Below are 22,018 nucleotides of genomic sequence, written 5' to 3'. Positions count from 1 at the left end.
CAGCAATAGTTATCGATCGATAAGACCAATTACTCGTCATTATCACGTTGTAATTGTACCGTTCAAGCGTAAAGCATAAAAGCGGTGATGCTCGGAATCGTCTTCCCCTTTAACACACAATTCTCATTTCGTTGAGGCAGACTCTCGAAAGCGGGTAATCGCCGGTCAAAGTATTAATGGTGTTTCCCGATGGAAGCTAAATGAGCATTAAGCATACAGTGGAAGCAGCCAGACCGGTGAGAGATGCCGCACACCGAGCATTATGTTTTCGCTGGCGTTACGCCGCGCTATGATTTCACTGTCCGCTTTATGGTAACTCGTTTCTAGACGAGCGGAAGCGGCCTCGCTCTTCATCGGCTCTAATTACAGCGTTTATCCGACGGTCAGCAGAAAAATTCTGGCGAGCGTAAAGATTACTGCGGCGCGTAACGAAAAACCGACTTGTCTTTATGACGCCGAAACGGAGCTGAATAGCTGGTTAAAAATAGAAAAATTACAAGAACCATATGAACCTAAACGGAGATTGGAGTTCAGTCAATCAAATTGAACGATTTTTCTATGTTTGAACGTTAACATCGATGTCTGACCATTTTTTTGTATTTTGTTACAGCGAGAGTACACAGACGATTGCGTGTTCAACGAGACCCTCGAGCAGCACAACTATAACACCTACAGTTCGGCAAAATGGTCCACGGCAAAGAAGACCCTGTATCTCGGGTTGAACCGGCGTGGACAGCCGAGGAGGGTACAGGCGAAAGGTCACAACCTGGGCAGACTGTCCGCCTACGCGCGAGTATTAACTCAGGTCGCTCCATCGGAGCGGGTGGAGGCGCTTCAAAGGCGGATGTTGGGAGCTCAGCACAACGTTCGTCATCGGCACAACGTGCATCGCGGTGACTTGATCCAACAGTCGCTCTGCCCCACTCTTCCGGTACAGGAAAAGGACGGCAGGGACAAGTTCAGGTGTCGCAAACGTAAGAAGAGGAAGAAGAGGAAGCGACGATGCAGACCGGGCGAGAAACCGGGTCCTCAGTGTCAAATCGTAGAGGAGAAGGGTGAAGGGAGCGCGGTACATCCGGTAAGAAGCGAGGCTTTCCCTTTGAACGGAACTTCCCCGGAGTCAAAGAGATCCTGCGAAGGGGCTGCGAGCGAGGAGGCATGTCGAAGAGAGGCGCTCTCGGTTCCGTCTAAGAAACGGAAGCTGCGGGTCCAAGAGGCGGCCGAGGTGGTGGCAACTGTCGGCAGGAATGTCACCGGCAACAGCAACGGTAAGAGCAAAGCACCAGCGTCAAACGCAAAAAAAGTACACGCCGCTGGCAGCATGAGTCAAAGTAAAAAGCCTAATTTGACGGACGGGAAGAAGAAAAAGAAGAAGGGGCCAGCAGCGAGGAGGAACGGAGCGGTGCCTCTGCCCCGGAAAAGGTTCACGCCTGGGAGCAGAACGGACAACACGTCTGCGGTGCCCACGGCAACTCCCGTACCGATCTTCGCAACGTCCTTCTCCTCTTGGTGGTCTCCTGGTGTGTCAACCGCCCCTTCAGAGAGAGGAGTCTCGCCTAGGCGCAGAGGCAAGCAGGCTTCCTCGCGGAAAAACCAGTCTTCTGGCAATCCACGTAGGGTAGGGAAAGGTTTCGGGAAAAATCGTGCCAAGACGATCGACCGTGCCGTGAATACATACGAGACCACCGTTAATCCCGACCAATCGGTGACCGTGAAAGTTCCTCAGACCGTTTCTGATCGATCTATTCGAAATTCTTCGAGTCTATCCTCCGACGACGTCGCGGACGATGTCTCGAGATCTGAATCCTCGTTGTCTGAATCCTTGTTTATCGACGAAGACGCGTCTTCGACATATTCGAACGAACACGTGACTGCCGTAATGGATTCGACCACCTCGATCGAGGCTACCGGAACGTCCAGCACGTTCGGGTTGCTCGAGGAGGAGAACAAATCGGTCGAAGAAGTAGCGGACAGCACAGACGACAGCGACAGGTTCGACACGCCAGAAATTATTCAGTCGACCACCACCCCTGGCATACCGTTCGAGAGGTTAGCTATGTAAGCCGAATTACCAGCCTTCGGTTAAACTCGATAGTGTCCACTGGGATGGATTTATTTGTAAACTTACGTGTACATAGTAATCATGATACGATACGATTTACAACATACTCCACATTCATGTATGACGATTGCGTGCGCATGAAGTGTTCCGCGCGTGGAACTCTCGGTGTTTCGATCCGCCGCGGTGCGGCGCGGCGCGCCGGTGGCTCTTAATCGAAAGAAAAGAAAATTCACTTGATATATTCTTGGAATTCTTGCTTTATTTTGTGCTTTCGAGGTGTCTTATCCATTAAGATTATTGCACTCGATAGGAAGTAAACCAATCTTAAGTTTGCATGCAACACGAGGATCCTTTTTGCGAATAGTTTGCTAAATTTACAAGAATTTAATTACATTTATTTGTTAATTTTTTATTAGCTAGGCCATCTCAAAATGCGCAAAATAATTATCTTAGAATTAAGCAACGCTATATGCTCGTCGCTTCTAATAAAGGTAGAGATAACCTAACAGAAAAATAAAAGATTACGTATACGTCAGTGCATGCGGTAGACACCTCAAATCATGCATGTTCAGCCTAATTAATTTCATCGAGTTCGACTCGCTTCGATTTCGAGCCACATTTGCGATAATTGCCGCAAAACAAGCGTGCCCACTAGTGTCGACGGAAAGCGATTGGAACGTGAAATGAACCGTGTATGTTTCATGGTACGTCACGAAGGAGCGTGTCGGCCGAGACGGCTTGTCCGCTCGGTCTTTCCTCGTTATTTCGAAAAGACGTAATTACCAACGGGAAGAGACGGGTCTTATCAAACGACGGGTCCCTTGTAACGAGCAGAAAACTCGGCTCTTATTCTGTAAAAACGATTCGCTGTCGCGTATAGAATAGCACCGCGTTCCGGATCGTTCGCAAATGGACTAATTACGCGAACGGCCTCGCGAGCGCAGCTGATTCAAACCGAACTGTTTTCATTAAATGCCTGACTCGTTGGTATTCCTTTACAGCGTGTCCAATGAAGATGTTTTCGCTTATGCCGTGCGAAAATTAATGTATTCGTTCACCATCCATCAGCCCTTCCGTTTTCTAATAAGCCAAAATTCACCTTCATTGGACCGCGATCAATTAAAACTGCTCGCTACAACTGCTCGAGACGCCTTGCACGACGTTAAGTTAAGACCGTCTTTTTAAATTCACTTTCTTAAAAATTTTCAACTTTGTTGTTCGGCGGACGAAGAACACCTTGTACATTATCTGCAATAAGTAGTTATAATTAACACGGCCCGCGATTCGCGGTAAGAGAAGTAATGATAGTATTTGAACGGAAGCGAGGAGCACGGGAAACGAGACAATGTGCGATGTCGAACGAAGAGGACTAAGGCTAGGACTAACGTTCGACGAACAACACCGAGAGAGACACCATGGAGAACAGACTGCCAAGGTAATAGCAGGGTAATCGAGGGAATTAAGGAGACGATGATTAGGTCGGCATACGGTCGTCACAAGAGGCCAATCACATACGTCAGATAACTATGAACGTTATTTACGATTTCGCGGTGATTTTCCCTAAGGAGATTACAAGCGTCGCGTGTGTTCCTTTCCTTATTTCTTTTAGGCTAAACGCATCGAAAGTTTGGGTATTCAGGATTTTCAGATAGTGGTGTAAAAAGAAAATTGGATAGGAGAAGTTAGAGTGTTCCTTAATTTTTATGTTGCGTAATCAATTTTATCAATGGTTCTTGAATAATTTCAATTTTAAAGAAAAAAACAATTCTATTGATACTTACTAAACGACTATTGGCAGTGTTTTTAATGTTGTTATTGGCATTTATCAAAATTAAATTAGTTTATTCACTTATCCATGACTAACAAAATTTCTCTTCTGTATTTTATTTATCTACTAAAAATAATAATATTAATAATAATAATAAAGAATTAGCCTAGTTTATTCTTACAACGAAGAAAATACATTTTCTGATGAATGACTATAATTAAATTTCGCAACATAAATGTTAAGGAAATTGACTAGTAGCCTTCTACTGCTAATATCAGTAAAAACGGTATGAAAAGCTTGAATTTTTAAAGAAAAGACCGATAATTTTGTACGTTTTTTAGACAGAGAATCCAAAGTATTAAAACTACTCGCGAAGATAAAAAAGTATTAATATTAAATGAACGTTAAGACGTTCTTTATTCTAACGGAGAGGCAAATACCTATCTGCAAAAAATTTGTAATTCCTCCATGGGAAATAGCGATTAAAGTTGAATATTGTAAACGAGATTTAAATATCATCGAACTTATTATCAGCGTCCCTGGAAGGAAATAGCCTAATTTTTGTATCCTTCCACTTAGCTGATATAATTATTTGAAAATAGAAGAAAAGCATATTGTAAATAGAATCTTGGAAATCTATTATAATGCTCTGTTCATTTTTTCTTTTTTAAAGATCAATCTTAACATTTTGATCGGTGCACATTTCGTATAATTGATGAACTATGTTTGCAAAGTTATTAATTTTTCATTTGAAATTTGTTTAAAAATGACGTGAATAATCACGAATATGTGACACAGGCTGTCAAAGTGTTAAGAAATCACTCGTAAATTATTTATTGCTCGAATATAATTGACGTTACAAAAGCGTAGGAATAATAATAAAAAGTAAAAGAATAAAGATTTTCCGTAGGTACGAACCTCGCAACGTCGCAATAAGGAGGTATTTTTGATGCATTTTCATAGAAAACACTGAACTGCCTTTCGTAAGTTTAAAAAACATCTGGCACGCGGTTGCATTTTATATTTGATGAAACGCGACAGATTTGTGAAGAAAAGTAAAGTAAAGAAAAGAAAAGAAAATCCGAAGGAACTCGATGAGATTCTATCGCGCGCAACGTCTCCTTGAATCTCGATCAATGATTTTTGTCGACATCCGAAGAGAAGCCAGAAATGTCTTGACCTCGCTACGAATCTTTATAGGAACGACCTATTAATGCTAGTAGTATATTTATTGAAGACTTATTTATTGTAAACAGTTGACTCCGTGTACATACGTCTACGATCATTACTCATCAATCATGCGCATCGATCATGTGTTCTTCGTATGTTGTGACTGTCCTTCGGACGTACGAATTCGTCAAAAATTATCGACTAATATTTGAAATATTTTCTTTTTAAAAAAATTATTATACTTGAATTATAGTATGAAATGTAAAAACAAGAGATACGAGGTAATTATGATGTGTGTGAATTTCAATAAATATATTCGAATAAGGGTATTGTGGAAGAGGATGATGATGATATGAAAATGAAAAATGAACGAAGTATCTACATAATTTGATATTAAAATTGTGAGTTGATTAAAAGGCAAATAAAATTAAATAGTAAACGAACGTTTTAATTTAAATAATTTTTGGAGAATTTTCGTTTCTTGTTGTTAACCATCAGCTGATGAATTGAAAGACAGTTGTAAAAGTATGCCTATTAAAATCAAAATATATGCACCTATGAATCAAATAAATGGATAGTAATTAAATTATAAACTGGAAGATGAATATACAGTAGATTCAATTTATTGCTTTTAATAAATCAGTCTTTTGAAACTGAATAAAATTTGAATAAGATGATGTACATACATAAAATCTTATAACAATAAGATAATGAGTAAATCAACACATTTTATATCACTGGAAAATTAAAATTATTGAAAAAGAATTATCGGAAATCAACAGGAAGGTAGCATATAAATCAATAAGTCTACTTTTATCATTTTCATCAACAGAAATTAAAGTTGTTAATAAAAAGTATATATAACACCAAAAAATACAGATAAATGAAAAAAAAAAAAAAATTAAGTAAAATAGATATAAGGTAGAAAAAAAGTTTATGTAATTATTTAGAAGTTTGCCCTCCTCACCGATTTTCGTGATCTTGAAATATGTTGTCAAGGTCATCATTCTGAACAACTTTTCCCTAACATGTTACCGCCGCTCGGCCTTAGTTTCCGAGATATTCGTAAAAAATTGTAGTTATACTTATGTCACCAGTACACTATATTCCGGGAAAAATGGAGACTGAATGGTGATTGAAAGAGTGATTGAAGTGGTTTGAGGTTAGGGTTAGGGTTAGGGTTAGGATTAGGTTAGGTTTAGAGCGTACATGGCGTGATACGAGAGCTAATATTCCTCCATATGGAACTCGTACATCTCATTACGTGGGATATATAGCTGAGTTTTTATTCTGGCGTCAACATGATGTTAATGAGCGTATAATGGCATTTTTAGACATGATGGCCGAGATGTTTCTGATTTCTGACGAAACACAAAATGAATAACAGGTATACAATATATAAAAGGTGAAAGAAAGAGTAATTATAAGGTGAAAAAATCAAAAACAAAACCCTAATCCTAACCTCATACCACTTCAATCACTCTTTCAATCACCATTCAGTCTCCATTTTTGCCGGAATACAGTGTACTAGTGACATAAGTATAACTACAGTTTTTTACGAATATCTCGGAAACTAAGGCCGAGCCACGATAACATGTATAGGGAAAAGTTGTTCAGAATGATGACTTTGACAACATATTTCAAGATCACGAAAATCGGTGAGGAGGGCAAACTTCTATATAATTACCAAAATTTACAATACATTAATAAAGTACACGCTTTCTTAAATAAATATTCAAATTAAAAAAAAAATACAATTTTTACGTAACATTCGAACAACCAAACCCACCAAAATGATAGTTTCCAGATTTCTCATTTTATGTTACAAAAATTATTAAAAACCTTTTCGTCATGATGTAGCTATGTTGACTTTTTATTAGATATAGAGTAATTATATATTCTAATTTATGTTCCAACTTTTATTCATTTACTTTTCCAATTCATCTTCGATTTAAAAATAGGTCACTTGTTCCACCGTTAAACATTGTACGAAATGAAACTTTCATTTTGGACCAGGTGTTCCATGTTTATCAGTTGGAAAGCATTTTCCCAAGCATAGAGCCACGGTTATGCAACAGATGTAACAATAGTCCCCGACAAAAAAGTTGGCTATTACTTCCGGCGGAATTGAAATTGGACCGCTTTACTCGCAACGAACACAGCCACTTAAATTTCCATTTCCAGATGATAACACGCTTGTATTTCGGTTGCTCTAAATTACGGAAGTAGAACGAGGCAAAATGCTTCCGCATGCATTTTCGCAGTAATGTGTGAAATAAATATGTATGCCCTGATTCGAGCTACCTTAATTACATCTATCATGAACACTCCTTTTGATGCAAGAATTCAATGAAACGTTATTTTTTTATTCTCTGAGAAAAGTAATTGTTTCCGATATTATAAGGCAGTTATAAAAGTTTACACTATTCATAATTAAATTTTTCAAAAAGGGAAAGATATTTAATTTTCGTTGACTACTATCCATCTTTCATTTGATCTCCTAAAAGTGTTTACTTCTTCTTAAAGATTTCACGCATAAAATTACGATTTTTCATTTATTCTTCCTAAATTTAAATTTTTCGAAAGTAAAAAGATACCATCTTTAAGCCATTCGTATAAAATGGTAGAAAACATAAGAAAAGAACAGATATTTATCTATTCTAAATTCGAGATGTATATTAGAAGTACATTGAATTATCTCAAATATTTTTCGCTAAAAATATTCAATTTGTATTTATTCCTTTTTACAAACAGAACGATACCTCTCTTCAACATCACATCTCATTTCAACCACTTTCAGCATCAAAAAAAAAAATTCTTATCAAATTCATACAATCGTCACAAATATTTCATATCAGAAAAAAAAATATATGAAAACGCAAATGTCGATATTTTTGGCGAGTTTCTGCAATTGTAATAAGGTATGCATGTTTTGGCGAATGAGACAGAGGTAAAAAGACAAATTTATTGTAACGATAGCGCGCATGGGCTGTACGAGTTTAACGAGAGACAATAAAAAAGAAGAACGACGTTTGTACAATTGCGAGAACGAGAAACCGGAGGAAAATAGAAGGAATAAAATGAAAAAAATTATACGGAATATCCTTAAAAAGCAATTTCGTTTCTGTGCGCGTCATTCAAAAAACCGTCGCGATGTGTCGATCAGACACCAAACTGCTACATTATACATTGTAATCGTATAGAAGATCGGAATAAAGAGACTAAAGGGAAACCGGATGATCAGTGTGCGATATAAATTGTAAGTTATTCGATGGTTTCGTATTATTCGACAGGACTTTATTATTATTATTATTATTATTATTATTATTATTATTATTATTATTGTTGTTATTATTATTATTATTATTATTAATAATAAGACTGTATAACGGAGAAGAAGATGATGATGAAGAAGAAGAGAAAAACAGCTACTATATTATGTAAGTTAAATTGTATACAAAAGAAAACAAAAATTGTACGCGCTTATTATTTTTAATTTTTATCCTAGGTATCGTGTTCTCGGCATGGAAGATGGTCACGTGACATTTTCAATCGACGATATCCAGATTATTTTGTATTTTAAATTGAAAAGATAAAAAAAAAGATGAAAGCACCTTGTTCCATCGACGAATTGTATACTAAACTGCGAAGTCGTTTGTCATGAATTTAGACTGCGGATGTTTTTTATGCAATTATAACATTGTTAAAATATATACAAATCAGTTTCAATAAAGTTTCCGTACAACATTGTCGTTAGACTTTATGTACTTAATATTGTGTAATTCATGCACATAATATGATGAATAAATGTTACTTACGTTATTTTATTCAGAAATATTATGCGGTATTTATTATTGAAACAGTTTTTTGAGGAATTGTTCAACAGAAATAAAATTTTGAAAAGTTTCGTACACATTAATATTAACGCGTTAATTATGGAAGGGTCACCAATTATCAATATTTCAAACCTAATGCAATCTAATAATTAACACAATGACTGTAATGGGGGTCACTGATGGCAAGCACCTAAAATTTATATAATAAAATTATTAGAAAAAAAGGAAAAGAACACAATCTTATTTTAATCATTCAAAACCTTTTCTGATAAACTGTACACAAAAACTGCGTGAATATATATACGCATAATTTGGATAATAAAAAAATACAAAGAGGGGGTATTAATATATCCATATATTGATTAATCATTGCAACAACATAAGTGTTAATTACTTACTTAATAATTATTGCATAGCTTGATTCTGAACGTGATAATCTATCAGTCGAACACAATGTACAAAATAAAATATACATTTTTAAAACCATCTAATGAAAAAACAAATTTCTCTTCAAGTTCCGTTTCTTTGCACTGATTTGCATAAACATCCACAGTCTAATCATGGTACATGCGAATCGTTGTGATCGTTCCTAACACAGTGGCGTCGGATAAAATCAGTATTTGAAATCTCGTGGTAAAAAAGAAAAAGAAAAAGAGCGTAGAAGTATAATAAGAATACGACAAGCACGGAGACGAACGTACTAGCGATCCTTTATCGGAACAGCTGAGACAACGATGAAGAAACTGGTCTAGCACTGCCATTTGTAAGCTACGTATTTAATTCTCATAGACTGAAACAAAAAGAAATATGAAATATTTAATTGTTAATGAAAATCGGTGAAAAGAGAGAGAATGAGCAAGAGGTAACGATGAGAAAAACAGCTATTGGGTTCTAAGGTATGAAACCCTTCAGACTGTTTTGTTTTTAATATTTAGTCAAAATATCGCCACTTACAACGCTACTTTGTGACATCATTCAGGATCCCTTTTTTCTCTTGTCCTCTTTCCTTCATGTATACTTGCGTTGCTCATTGTTTTCAAGAACAACGAGAAGGGAGAAGAGATAGGAGCAGAAGAAATGTAATTTTGATCCTTGTGACACTGTTTCAAAGGAATAGTTTCACCAAGGATGAAGAAATGTGTATTTATCACTCCCCTTATCTTCTCTCTCGTTCCTTCGATGCAAAACCCCACCATATCGTCGCCATATAATTTTTAGAGGTAATAAATGAAATATTATTGAATACAACTGGATCTTGTTCTTTATTTCATATATCTTATCTTCTTTAGCAATTTATCAACGCTAATCCTATTATACAATTTCGTTGTTCATTTTCTTTCAAAAGAATGCTTCTGATGCTATTTTTTTTATACCTGTATTTATATTTCAATTTCTTGCTTACAAGGAAACATACCGAAATGTCCGTCTCCGATTTCGATGAAACATGGTGGGTATATTAAGCAGGTGAAAATAAGGGACACATATTTTTTTATAGCTGCCCAATCGCAAGTTTAGGGAGTGAAATCACCCCTTGAAGTTTCAGCAGAAAAATGGTATCTAGAAAACTATCACAAATATAAGAAAACTTCATAGGGAAAAGTTTCATGGTTTCTTGAGGTAAAACAAAAAGTGATCACAGAATTTGTATAAAGTAATTTGTTTATAACAAAAAAATGTATTGTAAATTTACATAATAACATAATAACAAAAAAGAACCAAAATTTTGTTCTGAATCCACTGATATACATATAATATAATAGATTTGCCTCTTACAGTTTTGTAATATGCAGACCGCGCGAATCCGCCGAGCTACGGCCGCACGAGTATACATATGTAACATGTATATGTATAGAAATACGGGCGGCTATTTTTATGAGATACACATTTATTAATCATACCAAGATCATCTAAAAGGGTACAGCCGGATATGACCACATATAGGGCGGGGGAGTAATGGGCAAAAATGTAAAACACACGTTTTGGTCAATTTCTCCTACATTTGTGCATGAAAAGTATAACATTGTTAGGAAGTAATTTATTGCTTGGAAATTAATATACGTTAACAACAAAATTGATATAAAAATTACAGAAGTAGTAAACATTAAATTCGAGAAGGCTTATCAGTTTCTTTACTTTTATGTACATAGACATTATATACGATCGCTATCGGACGAGGATGATTTCATCAAATTTAATAATTGATATCATTTCATTTCGATTGAAGATTAAATATACTTGGCGTGTGTACTATTCGTTAGTGAATTATTTATCCCAATTATGATGTAAAGAATGCAATATTAATAGTATGAAGATTGTAAATTTACGGAACAAAAGTTTCGTAGAAATGGTATTCCGTAAAGTGTAAAGAAATGTCAAAAGCAGAATGATTTTTTACACCACGCACAAGTAATAATAGCAGCATTTTCATAAATGTCACATGTTGGTGCTGAATTTGTACCGAAACAAAAGTCTATTAGATTGTCGAAATGAGGGGGCCTGTTTTCTACATGACGTTTACATATCCTGTGTACCTGGTATCACAATCATCTGGCTGAACTTTATTAGTATTAGTATGCTTTATGGCCACAGATGAATAAGATTTATTCAGCACAAAGTGTCTGTGTGCAAAACAGTAAGATTAAAATGTCGTTCTGAAATTCAATCGTATTACCACGAATTGATATTTTATAACCATACGATATTTTGATTAATTAAAATTAATTGATTTTCAACGCAAGTGATTTCAGCAATTATTTATTATTTGCGTATATTATGGGTAGTTCTTTACCGCACAGGCATGTGCGTATGAAGATACGTATGTTAAGTACATAATAACAATTCTGTTACCTTAATGACTGCATGTTAGATAGGCATAGATAGGCATGACACGGAATGCAGCGAAAACAAGACCCTACTGTAATTAACAAATGTGTAACTCATAAAAATAGCCGCTCGTATGTCTACAGGGTATACCTAAACAACTTTTTCCTTTGCCAAAATGTTGGTTAAGGCTTCGTTTTCGAATTATTAACGAAAAACACTGGCCAATGAGAGCGCACGTAGAACGCGGGCTGAACCACTGAAGTGTTGGGTATGCTTTGCGTTCGAACCGTGATCGTGATCAAGTGCATCGGAATCACATCGGTATACATAGTAGGACTCGTTGGGCAAAAGTTGTATGGAATAATGAATAAAAAAAAGAAAAGAATAATAGTATCGAATTATTGGTTGCTCATGAACAACGAATAAAGTAATGAATAGATTTCATGTAGAATAAATAAATCGATACTATTATTTTTTCTTTTTTTTTAAATAAGTTTGCAAATAATAAAAAAAGGATTAAAATGCAATAACTAATAAACATGTGAATTATAACCTACATTAAATTTGAAAAAGTCCAAAAATAATGTAAATGAAAACCTGCAATGAAAATGGTTGGCTGTCACTGGCTCATTGTGCCAATCCTGAGCATTCGAAGAGGAAACATGTTACGCTGATTGGGCATCTTAGGATTGGGCAGCTATTAAAAAGATATGTGTCCCTTATTTTCACCTGCTTAAGATATTTATCAAGTTTCATCGCAATGGGAGACGAACATTTCGGTATGTTTCCTTGTTAGAAAACTTACTCAGCATTGCAGCAAAATTCGTTTTTTTTTTCTAATTTTACATTAATGAAAAAAATGTCTTTTTAACATTATCTCTTTTACAAATTTGAGAAGAAAACATATTCAATAGAAAATATTGCTGTTAAAGACAGTTTAAAATTAATTAGGACACTTAGTAAATTAAAAATCCTTATTAATATGCTGTAAAATAATAACAAAACTTTCCCATATAATTCAAAGATAAAGTTTTTAAATACTTATAAATATAGAAGTTAAAAATATTAAGGCACAATTAATTTAAATAGACAAATTTATTATTTATTTTTACCAAACTTTATACTTCAAATTAATATGACATATGTATTGTTTTGGTAAAACGACAATGATTTAAATTTAATTTTATATTCTATACTGTTTTCATTTTTAACCGACTTCGAAAAGCAGGAGGTTACTCAATTCGATCAGTATATTTTTTTTTCTGTGTGTGTTCACCGATTACTCCGATATAGATGGACCAATCGGAACGAAACCTTTTGCATCATGTAGGGTATATCTTCCGGTTGGTCCCATTAAAAAAAATTTTTCATTTTTTCATTGTTATTGCAAAATACAAGAAGTTTTTAATCTCAACATAGGACGATTTCAATGACCCTTTAATATGTTGTCGGGGGCATGATTCTGAACAACTTTTAACGAAAAGCTTTAGTTTCCGAGATATTCGTGAAAAACTATTGTTATTACTACATTGAATTCTACGTATGGCTACGTGACTCTGGCGGTGTATGAGTCAGCATGCAGTCGCCGATTCTCTACTGTTTCTATGTATATGTACATGTATGTATATGTACTCTGCAAGGCATCTACCGATTGCGATGAAGCCTTTCACATCTAATAGAAGATATGTATTTCCGCAATATCTCACTTGCAAAAATTTATGCAATTTGTTATTGTTAATAACTATTGTTATAACAAAAACCTTATTCCTTGGTGTTAATTTGCACGGAATATACCGATCGCGATGAAACATTTCCGTGATGATCCCACTTGCAAAAATGTATGGAACTTGTTATCGTTAAAAACTATCATTATTGCAATTAACCAATAAGAACGGTAAACCACCTTACGGCATTCTACAAATACCGCTCATTCCACTAAAAAATGTGAAATAAAATAATTTTTAACAAAAAATACAACCGATTTCGAAATGCACTAAAAAGTATGAAATAATACTCTATATGAATATCAGATCTTGACATATGGAATACTCTAATAATCACGAAATGCGTGCAATAATTGAGACCCTTACAACCGATTGATTTACGACAACTGAACGTCATAGAAAGAACATCGTAAGGGAAATTATTAAATAAAAAGAAACGTCCATCGAAGAAGAGGAACGAAGAGAAACAGGATTATGAAAAAACGACAGGTGTAGACATGATAATAGTTGAACTAAGCAAAAACCATGTACGATCCGGTAGTACGAAAAACTATCAAGCAAGAAGATGAAATAGTTAATGTTGCTGTAGTAGAATTCCTACTCGTCTTTTCTAACATCTCTTGCCTTCGTCCCGACGCTATCATGATAAAGATATAAAGATAATTATGTTCACCGTTCAATCCATTAATAATAATATTGATTTTGTTACGCTATTCCCGTTAACGTCAACGGATCGAGGGACAATGTTGTCGAACACAATATTAAGTCGTATTCACGTGTGCATAAAAACAGTATTTGATGCAAGAATCCAAGACACTGGTGAGTTGATAATTGCCTTTCTCATCGTGGTTGTAATCCCTGTTGGTGGTTATTAAAAATTTAATATTAAATAATCTTGTATGAATAGCTGCAGATTATGTGAAACACAAAGGCGGAAGCAGAGGACATCGTGGTTTCCACATCAAGAAGCTTTCAAGTATTCAAAAACATGTTATTAAAACATTAAGCACCACAGTAAAAATGGAAATAAGAAACGTAATATACAATTTTTGTATATTTGCTGCTATTATATGGTAAAATCGTCTGGAAACTTATTTTAAGAAAGCTGAGTATTGAAATATAATAAATTAGGTAACCATTCTTGATAGTAATCAAAAAAACCATAATATATTATTTTGAGAGTTATAGTAATTTAGATATGACAAAATTTTTACTGGGCCAGTAAAAAGTAAAGTGTCAGGTTTAAGAAGTTAATACGTAAAATTATAAATGAAAACTAAATATGTCAGGGAGAAACTTCCGAAAGGACAGCCAAACTTCAAATTTATAGTAATGGAGGGACGAGAAAAACTAAAATCGAAATCAAAGAATTAAAGCTTTAAAATTTGAATTAAAGTTGAACGCTTGTAACGAGTGAGCATTCTGGTTCTGCTGAGGTAGCACGTGAGGAAGCAAAGGACTCTCCGAAGGAGCAAGAGAGCCATTGCGCAGCCTCACTCCCTCCTGCGCATGCGCAGTCTGTTTTCAAGCCGAATGTGAGTATATTTTATATGTATATCTCGAGAACGGTTTATTTGCCGGTCCTGAAAATAGTCTCATTCGATTTCTCGTCTCTCAATTACTATAAATCCGAAGTTTGGCTGCTCTAGGACGGGGGGGTGGGGGGTCCTTTCGGAAGTACATCCTGTGTCAGAATCAAGTAATACATTTTTAGAAGACCTGACCCATCTCGGTCAGACAAAAATTCTTTTAGTTACGCCAATACTCACAAAATTGAATATACATTCAGGTAAGACCCATGAAAAATACACATTCATAAGCAACAATACAATATACATATTTAATATAATATTCATATGTATTATTAAACAATTAATAAAAAAGTATCACAAGGAGATAAAGTACAGCTTTTATACCGATAGGAATATAAGTGAAAATAAAGAGATATAGCTATTTTATTAGGTTGTGTAATAAATTCCTGCGTTTTTTATATTTTATTTCTTTCCCGCAGTTTTATGTTTTGTTAGGTAAAGTATATATATGCATTCGCAAGTCTTTTTCTTGCTCTACAAATCTACCTACTTCAATTTTTTGAATTAATTAATTTTAATTAATTTTCAGGTATTTAAAATGTAAGTTCCAAGAGGCAAAAAAGTTCATTTTCGATATCTGCTCCTTTTGTCGTGGTCAAAAAGCTACGGAAGTAGTTCGCAACATTTGTGACGTGTGAGGAGTAGATGCTATAGCTCCGAGGTCCGCTCAAAATTGGTTTGCCAAGTTCAAAAATAGCAATTTCAACCTTGGCGACGCACCTCGCTCCGGCCGATCTTCCGAGTTCGACGAAGACCGTCTCAAGACGTTTCTGAAGGAAGATGGTCGTCAAACAACACGAGAGTTGGCCGAAAAGATAGGGTGTGCCTTCAAGACCATCGTTAACCATCTTTACTCCACGACGCGACGGAAGGCGAAATAGAACATATGTCGAAAATACATTTTTTTGCCTTCCGGAACTTCCATTTCAAAAGCCTGAAAATTGGTTAAAATTAATTAATTCGAAAAATTGAAGCAGATAGGTCTGTACAGCAAGAAAAAGACTTGCGAATGCATATATATACTTTACCTAACAAAACACAAAATTGCGGGAAAAACATAAAATATAAAAACGCGAGAATTTATTACACAACCTAATACATTAATATTTTGTTACATAGCATTTAACATCAATGACAATCTATAAACCTTTTGTATAAAGAAATATGAAATATCGTTACACTTTCTTCGTTATTTTATTTTGAAGTCATTTGTATATATTAAATTTTAATTTTTCCCAAATAAGTTTGATGGGATTAAAACAGAATAATTAAGGAGGTGTTGTAGAAAAGGGGAGAAAAAGGCGTTTCGTCTCGGGGTCGTCTGTCAGTGGGGCTGACAACAGACGATCCCTGCCCCAGATACCTATCATACCGCAATTCGGGACTTCTATACAGGGTGATTCTCTCGCAGCCGGACACAAAGGAACTAGCGATAATGAACCCCTTGACCGTATCATAAAGAGGTCCGTACACACACAGAGTCGTCTCGGCCCGGGTAAGTCCCCGCTGACACGTGACAATGCGGACCTCTTCATGCCGCAGTCAAGGGGTTCATTGTCGCCAATGTTCCTTTGCGTCCGGCTGCGAGAGAATCACCGTGTATATTCGAACTGCATGCCGTGCGACCGCTTGCGAGAACACCGTCACCGATCATCTCGCCGCCACCTAGCGGTCCCCGGCCCGAACTAAAGGCGTCCGGGGAGACGAAACCCTCCTCTCCCCCTCCACTTAAACGCCTACAGTGTTTTTATTTCATTTATCATACATATTGTATTACTTATAAATATTCATTTTCTTATATAGGCAAACGTTCAATTTTATGAGTACATAACTGTACATATGCATTACCACCACAAGCACACCGAATTAATTGGCCTACATAATCTGTAATGAATGCCGGTAGCTGATGAACATTTGATCAAAGGAGAATATTCGAAACGTTAATAGATTATCAGGAGTGTCTGTTTTCATCAGCATCTAAATCAAGCCCAAATGACCATTTCGCTAATTTACGCTCGAGCAAGAAACGAATGGCTACAGGGCGCAGCTAACCGATCACATCATTAACAAGTCCACTAAATGCCTCTACAGTGGATAATTACTGTCAGTATCATTTTGTCATGTTTTCTGGAATGTGCGATGCCACGTTATCAGGATTATTGGTGTCATTGTGGCAATCATTAAAGGTACCTCCCGGTTGAGGCGGCTTCTTTGTTGCTTTCCAAGCTATGAAGAAATCGGTGGCTGTTTCGCTGGAGCGATCGTAAGTACGCTAAGCCGGATCGACTTCAATTATTCAAATAAGCGCAGATGAGAGAGTCGATAGCCTTGGCGGATGCACGGCTGCTAGCTACTAGCTTGTGGAAGCTTCGTCCTGCGCGGATACAACCCATAATTCCTAGACAATCTTCCCTCTGGAGAGAGATGCTCGGTCGAAGAGATGGTTAAAGGACTCTTGACCAACGCAGCTGGCTGCATACTCTAATAAATTTTACTCAAACAAGCAGGACAAGCAGAAAATTGGAAAAAATTAATTTTTTAATTTTAGCATTTTGCTTGAAGTGAACTACCAACGTATAGCAGATATGCTTGGAGTGCAAAGGGTTAATACATGACATCTTAAGAATATTTCAAATTATTCTAATTTAGAATCAAGTAGACAAAAATTCCTCTTATGTGTTGAGCTAATCTAAAAATAGGAGGTTAGATTAAACTCAACATAGAGCAACAAAGGATTAACCAGACGATTATTCTTTAGTATCGCTGCACAACATATTACAGTCAAGCTTACTATATCGTTCTCATTCTATCTTGTCGATCGATGTCGAGCAGCCTGAAGAATGTTCATGACAAGTTTCTTTTTTCCTGTCGTTACGAACAAGCAGTAGTACGTGCGACACAACCGCTCGTTCTTTTTTCTTCTATGGGCCAGCAGGAATGCTGAACACAAGCAACGCAACGACTCAAAGAATCCGGAGGTTTTATTCTTTTCAGGATGTTAGGTCGCGGCAGGATCGCGGAGACAGTGAGATAAACGGATGCTTCCAATTAGTAATTGACGTTTACGAACTTTTTGCGATACTCGTTTAATTGATACCGCTTTCACGGTCGGTATACGGCTTTGTTATTAATCACACTCTTATGGATCGTGAGCGGACGATCAGAGAGGGTATTTCCATCTTGCATGACTGGACAAGGCGCCTCGAAATGAGGTAAAGAAAATTTCTTGTTGCTTGATCTTGTATGCCTTTGAGCTTATATGACTGACAGAATTATAAACTCTTATGATATTCTAAATAATTACATTGTGCTATGATTTATTAATCTTCGGATGCCGGAGTTGGGTCTTTACTGACCTAACATATGTATGATTTGAACCTGACAAATAGCAGTCACCGGTGGTCGGCACTGTGAATTCAATATGATCAAATAATTAAGATAAAATAAAATGTAAACAAATTTTAACTTACATTAGTATCAATATTCCTTACAATTTATGCGAAGTATCAAAGCGATAGCTTAAGAGTACTTAGATATTGTGAAGAAATACAGGGTGTCCCAGAACTGGGGTAGGAACGGAAGAGGGATGATTGGTGAGGTCATTCTAAACAACTTTTTCCTTTGCCAAAATGTTGGTTAAGGCTTCGTTTTCGAGTTATTATCGAAAAACACTGGCCAATCAGAGCGCGCCGTTAGCGCGGGCCGAACCACGCGAGTGTTGGGTATGTTCCGCGCGGTCGTTTTTCATTACTATGTATTATAAAATTTAGTACATAACTAAGAAGTACAAATAACACAATAAATATTAATTCAAGTTTTCCGCATAAATGTGTGTACATACATACACACATGATGGAAGGTAACAAAGCTATACATGTACAGATATGTACTTACAAATATGGTGCCCTTTGTGTTCCATTGTTATCTTCCTCGATGAAGTTTACGGAGAAAGGTAGGAACCCGGGACATGATCACTTTCCCTGTGGAAGTCTGATTTAACCGTGAACGTATTTGATCGATTAAAATATCACACCTTTCATATCTTGTGGGACATCCTGTGTTATAAATATATATAAAAATGCTGTTTTGATGCCATAGATACATTTACGTGTAAAATAGATATTTTTATATTACCGTTTAAATAATTGATAACACCTGGAAGTCGCTTCTTGTCGATAACAATTTTGCATTAATACAGAGTCAATATGCTGTTGAAAAGATAAAAACAAGATACCTGTATATATCGTTAATGCAAAAACGATCGATCAATCATTGTAAATTACAAATAGATAGAATTTGCACTTTGCTGCAAGTAATCAAGAACCGTTATGAAATTATAAACTCTAGATAACTATGAATGATGTATTGCTGCTTCATCGGTATGTAAGTGACACTGACGTATCCGCTATTAATTACCATTATTAATTGCTGTACTTACTTTACGTGACACGTGCAAATGATCGTGCATTATTCTCTGGCGAAATGTAAAATTAACATCAATTGTATTCTTGTTATGCTTATTGTTAACAAAAACATGATTTTATCGAAAAAAACTTGCTCGTATTTAATAAAAAATTAGACTAAATTTCAACATCAAATTAAAAGTACTTAACAAAAATAAATATTCTATTCAAGCATTGTATTTTAAAAAAATTTTTAAATATGAATTTTTTTTCGGTTAAAATAAAAGTAATTAAAAATTTTTAAGTTATATTCTACTAAACTTCAATGAAGTTCTAATTTAATAATTGGCAACTAAATCTTGTGAAATATACTGAATGTTACAAAGTAGAGAAACACTATTTGTACTACTCTCTATTATTAGTCGTACAGTGATCTATACGACAATCTATATTTAACATTTACATAAGAGAAAACGGAATATAGACTTATGAAATTAAGTGTTATATTTTTTTTTTAATATATAATATTATATCATTTTTATCGTTTGAAATCCATGAATAGATATCTCTCATTGTCAGTCAATAGTATAAAATTATTGTAATAATCAATAGTAATGTAGGAAATAAAAGACGTATTCCAGAATATATTCTGGATTCCACTGCTGATGGCAGGGGGTCGCAGGGGGTTCGCGACACGTCCGATCACGAAAAATCGACGATCAATTGACGACGACGACGCGACGCGACGTATTGGGAATAGACGTGCCCTTGCGATCTGTGACGAATCCGCGACGATAGACAATAGTTTTATTCATAGTTTACGTAGTTTTACAGTTTATAATTAGTTTAGGCACCTAGAGTTAATAAAACCTATAGTAATTAAAATCAATAGTAATAAAATCATTGTTATGAAAATCACTGATAACCGACACCACAAATCTAATATACTTATATAATAAAATAAGTGAATAGGTATTCTTAAATATTAATATTAAGTTTTTAATGTTAACTCGTTAAGTACCTAATGTGTCTAACCACGTACGGTAATTTCCACTACAGCTGTTTACACGTTAAAGAATTTTTCAAATGGATGTAAAATAAATTACATTTTCATATTCGTATTACTAAAACAAGAAAAATTATGTATGTATATTTTCTAACAGCAAAGCTACTATCATTCTGTAACAAACGTATTCTTAACAAAACAAGTCTCAATTACAACTTCTAACCAGCAATAAGTATACTATATACCCTATAATAACAGCAATCAACTCTCTTTTAATCCCTTAGAAATAAAGTTGTCGAGTCAAGCAATAATATCTCGCAATTGAGCTTTACAATTTACAACCTTATCATTATAAATAATGCTTGACACTTTCAGTAAAAAGAGAATTTGTTCATAATTTAGGCACATTTTTAATTTAACGATAAACAGGTATTTTTCAATTGAATTTTGATAAGGAAGGATGAGAAAACGTAAATGTTACATACTAATGCCATAAGTACGTTACATCATATCAAAGTGTTAACATAGAATGGAATATTACAATCATATCACCCTTACTAATTTCATAACACGAAAAATGTATAAAGCTAAAAAGAATTGCCATTTGGTCTTCAGATAACAGGTGCAAAACTGCATTTCATTGATGGAATATTTAATTTAAAAAAAATCTTTGCAGACCTCATCGCAATATGAAAACAGTAAAAGTAGCGTTAATATCTATAAAAATCGTATACACAAAAATATATGAATAACCAGTTTCGTTTAAAAAATGCATATGCATTTAAAAGGTGGTCATTTTAAAGATTTTTATATCATACACCTGAGAAATAAAAGATATCACTTCCTGTTTTAATCCCTATCTATGCACTACATAGTTACAATATTTTTTATTGGGGAGAAAATTTATAACTCTACGATGCATAAATGCAACCAGGAGGAAAAAAGATGCAGGTAGTCCCGGTTAATAAACGTCAATTACTAGGGTAACCGGTAGTAAGAGTACGAGTAAGTACATTAGCCCGCATAATTTTAGCACTCGCGGCGCTTGAACGAAACTCTTGAGCGTTGCGTCACAGCATATCGTGGGTGAAGATGGCACCGTTTCGTTACATAACGCCCTTCCAATACTGTCTTTTGCTGCTTTATCCTCCACGCTATTTTAGTCATTCAAATATCACATCGTCCAGACATAGTTGTTTCGCCTTGCGTGTCTTTCTATACCTCGTTAAAACACGATCATTGAACTGGTATCAGGTGATTCACCGTAATGTTGAATTTATACGGCGTTATGTATAGATTGCAGATATTTTTGTAAATATATATTTTTGCAAGAAACGATTAAAAAAAATGGATCAACTTTTTATTTTACATAATGTGTACCCTTTACATAGGGTTTTTGCACACATTCAGACTTTGATTAATTTATGTTTCATATTTTACACATTTTGCATATTTTAAATGTGTTACACGTATTGGTTGCATGTAACACAAAATTTATGTAACACGAGAGTGTTTCATGTAACTGGGACAAGCTATAACTTTAGAATAGTAGAACATAAACTAAAATGTAATTAAGAAAAATTAAATGGCGTCGAATGGAGCATTATACACACATATATGATGCGTGTGTCGGC

The 22,018-nt window shown here is 35.3% G+C and overlaps 1 protein-coding gene across 1 annotated transcript in view; it reads left to right on the top strand.

The window, feature by feature from the left end:
• The window catches only part of LOC117610641 (uncharacterized), a 180,140-nt gene extending 173,683 nt beyond the window's left edge, over nucleotides 1–6,457 (top strand). Inside the window, exon 3 of the mRNA XM_076692300.1 lies at nucleotides 611–6,457. Coding sequence (XP_076548415.1) covers nucleotides 611–2,062 — 1,452 coding nt within the window. The 3' untranslated portion in view covers nucleotides 2,063–6,457. The remainder of the gene's footprint in view (nucleotides 1–610) is intronic.
• The last annotated feature ends 15,561 nt before the right edge of the window (nucleotides 6,458–22,018 follow it).

This window comes from Osmia lignaria, chromosome 14, assembly GCF_051020975.1.
Source record: "Osmia lignaria lignaria isolate PbOS001 chromosome 14, iyOsmLign1, whole genome shotgun sequence".
NCBI lineage: Eukaryota > Metazoa > Arthropoda > Insecta > Hymenoptera > Megachilidae > Osmia > Osmia lignaria.
The sequence above is the reverse complement of the archived record's forward strand: the minus strand, read 5'-3'. Positions and strand labels throughout refer to the sequence as shown.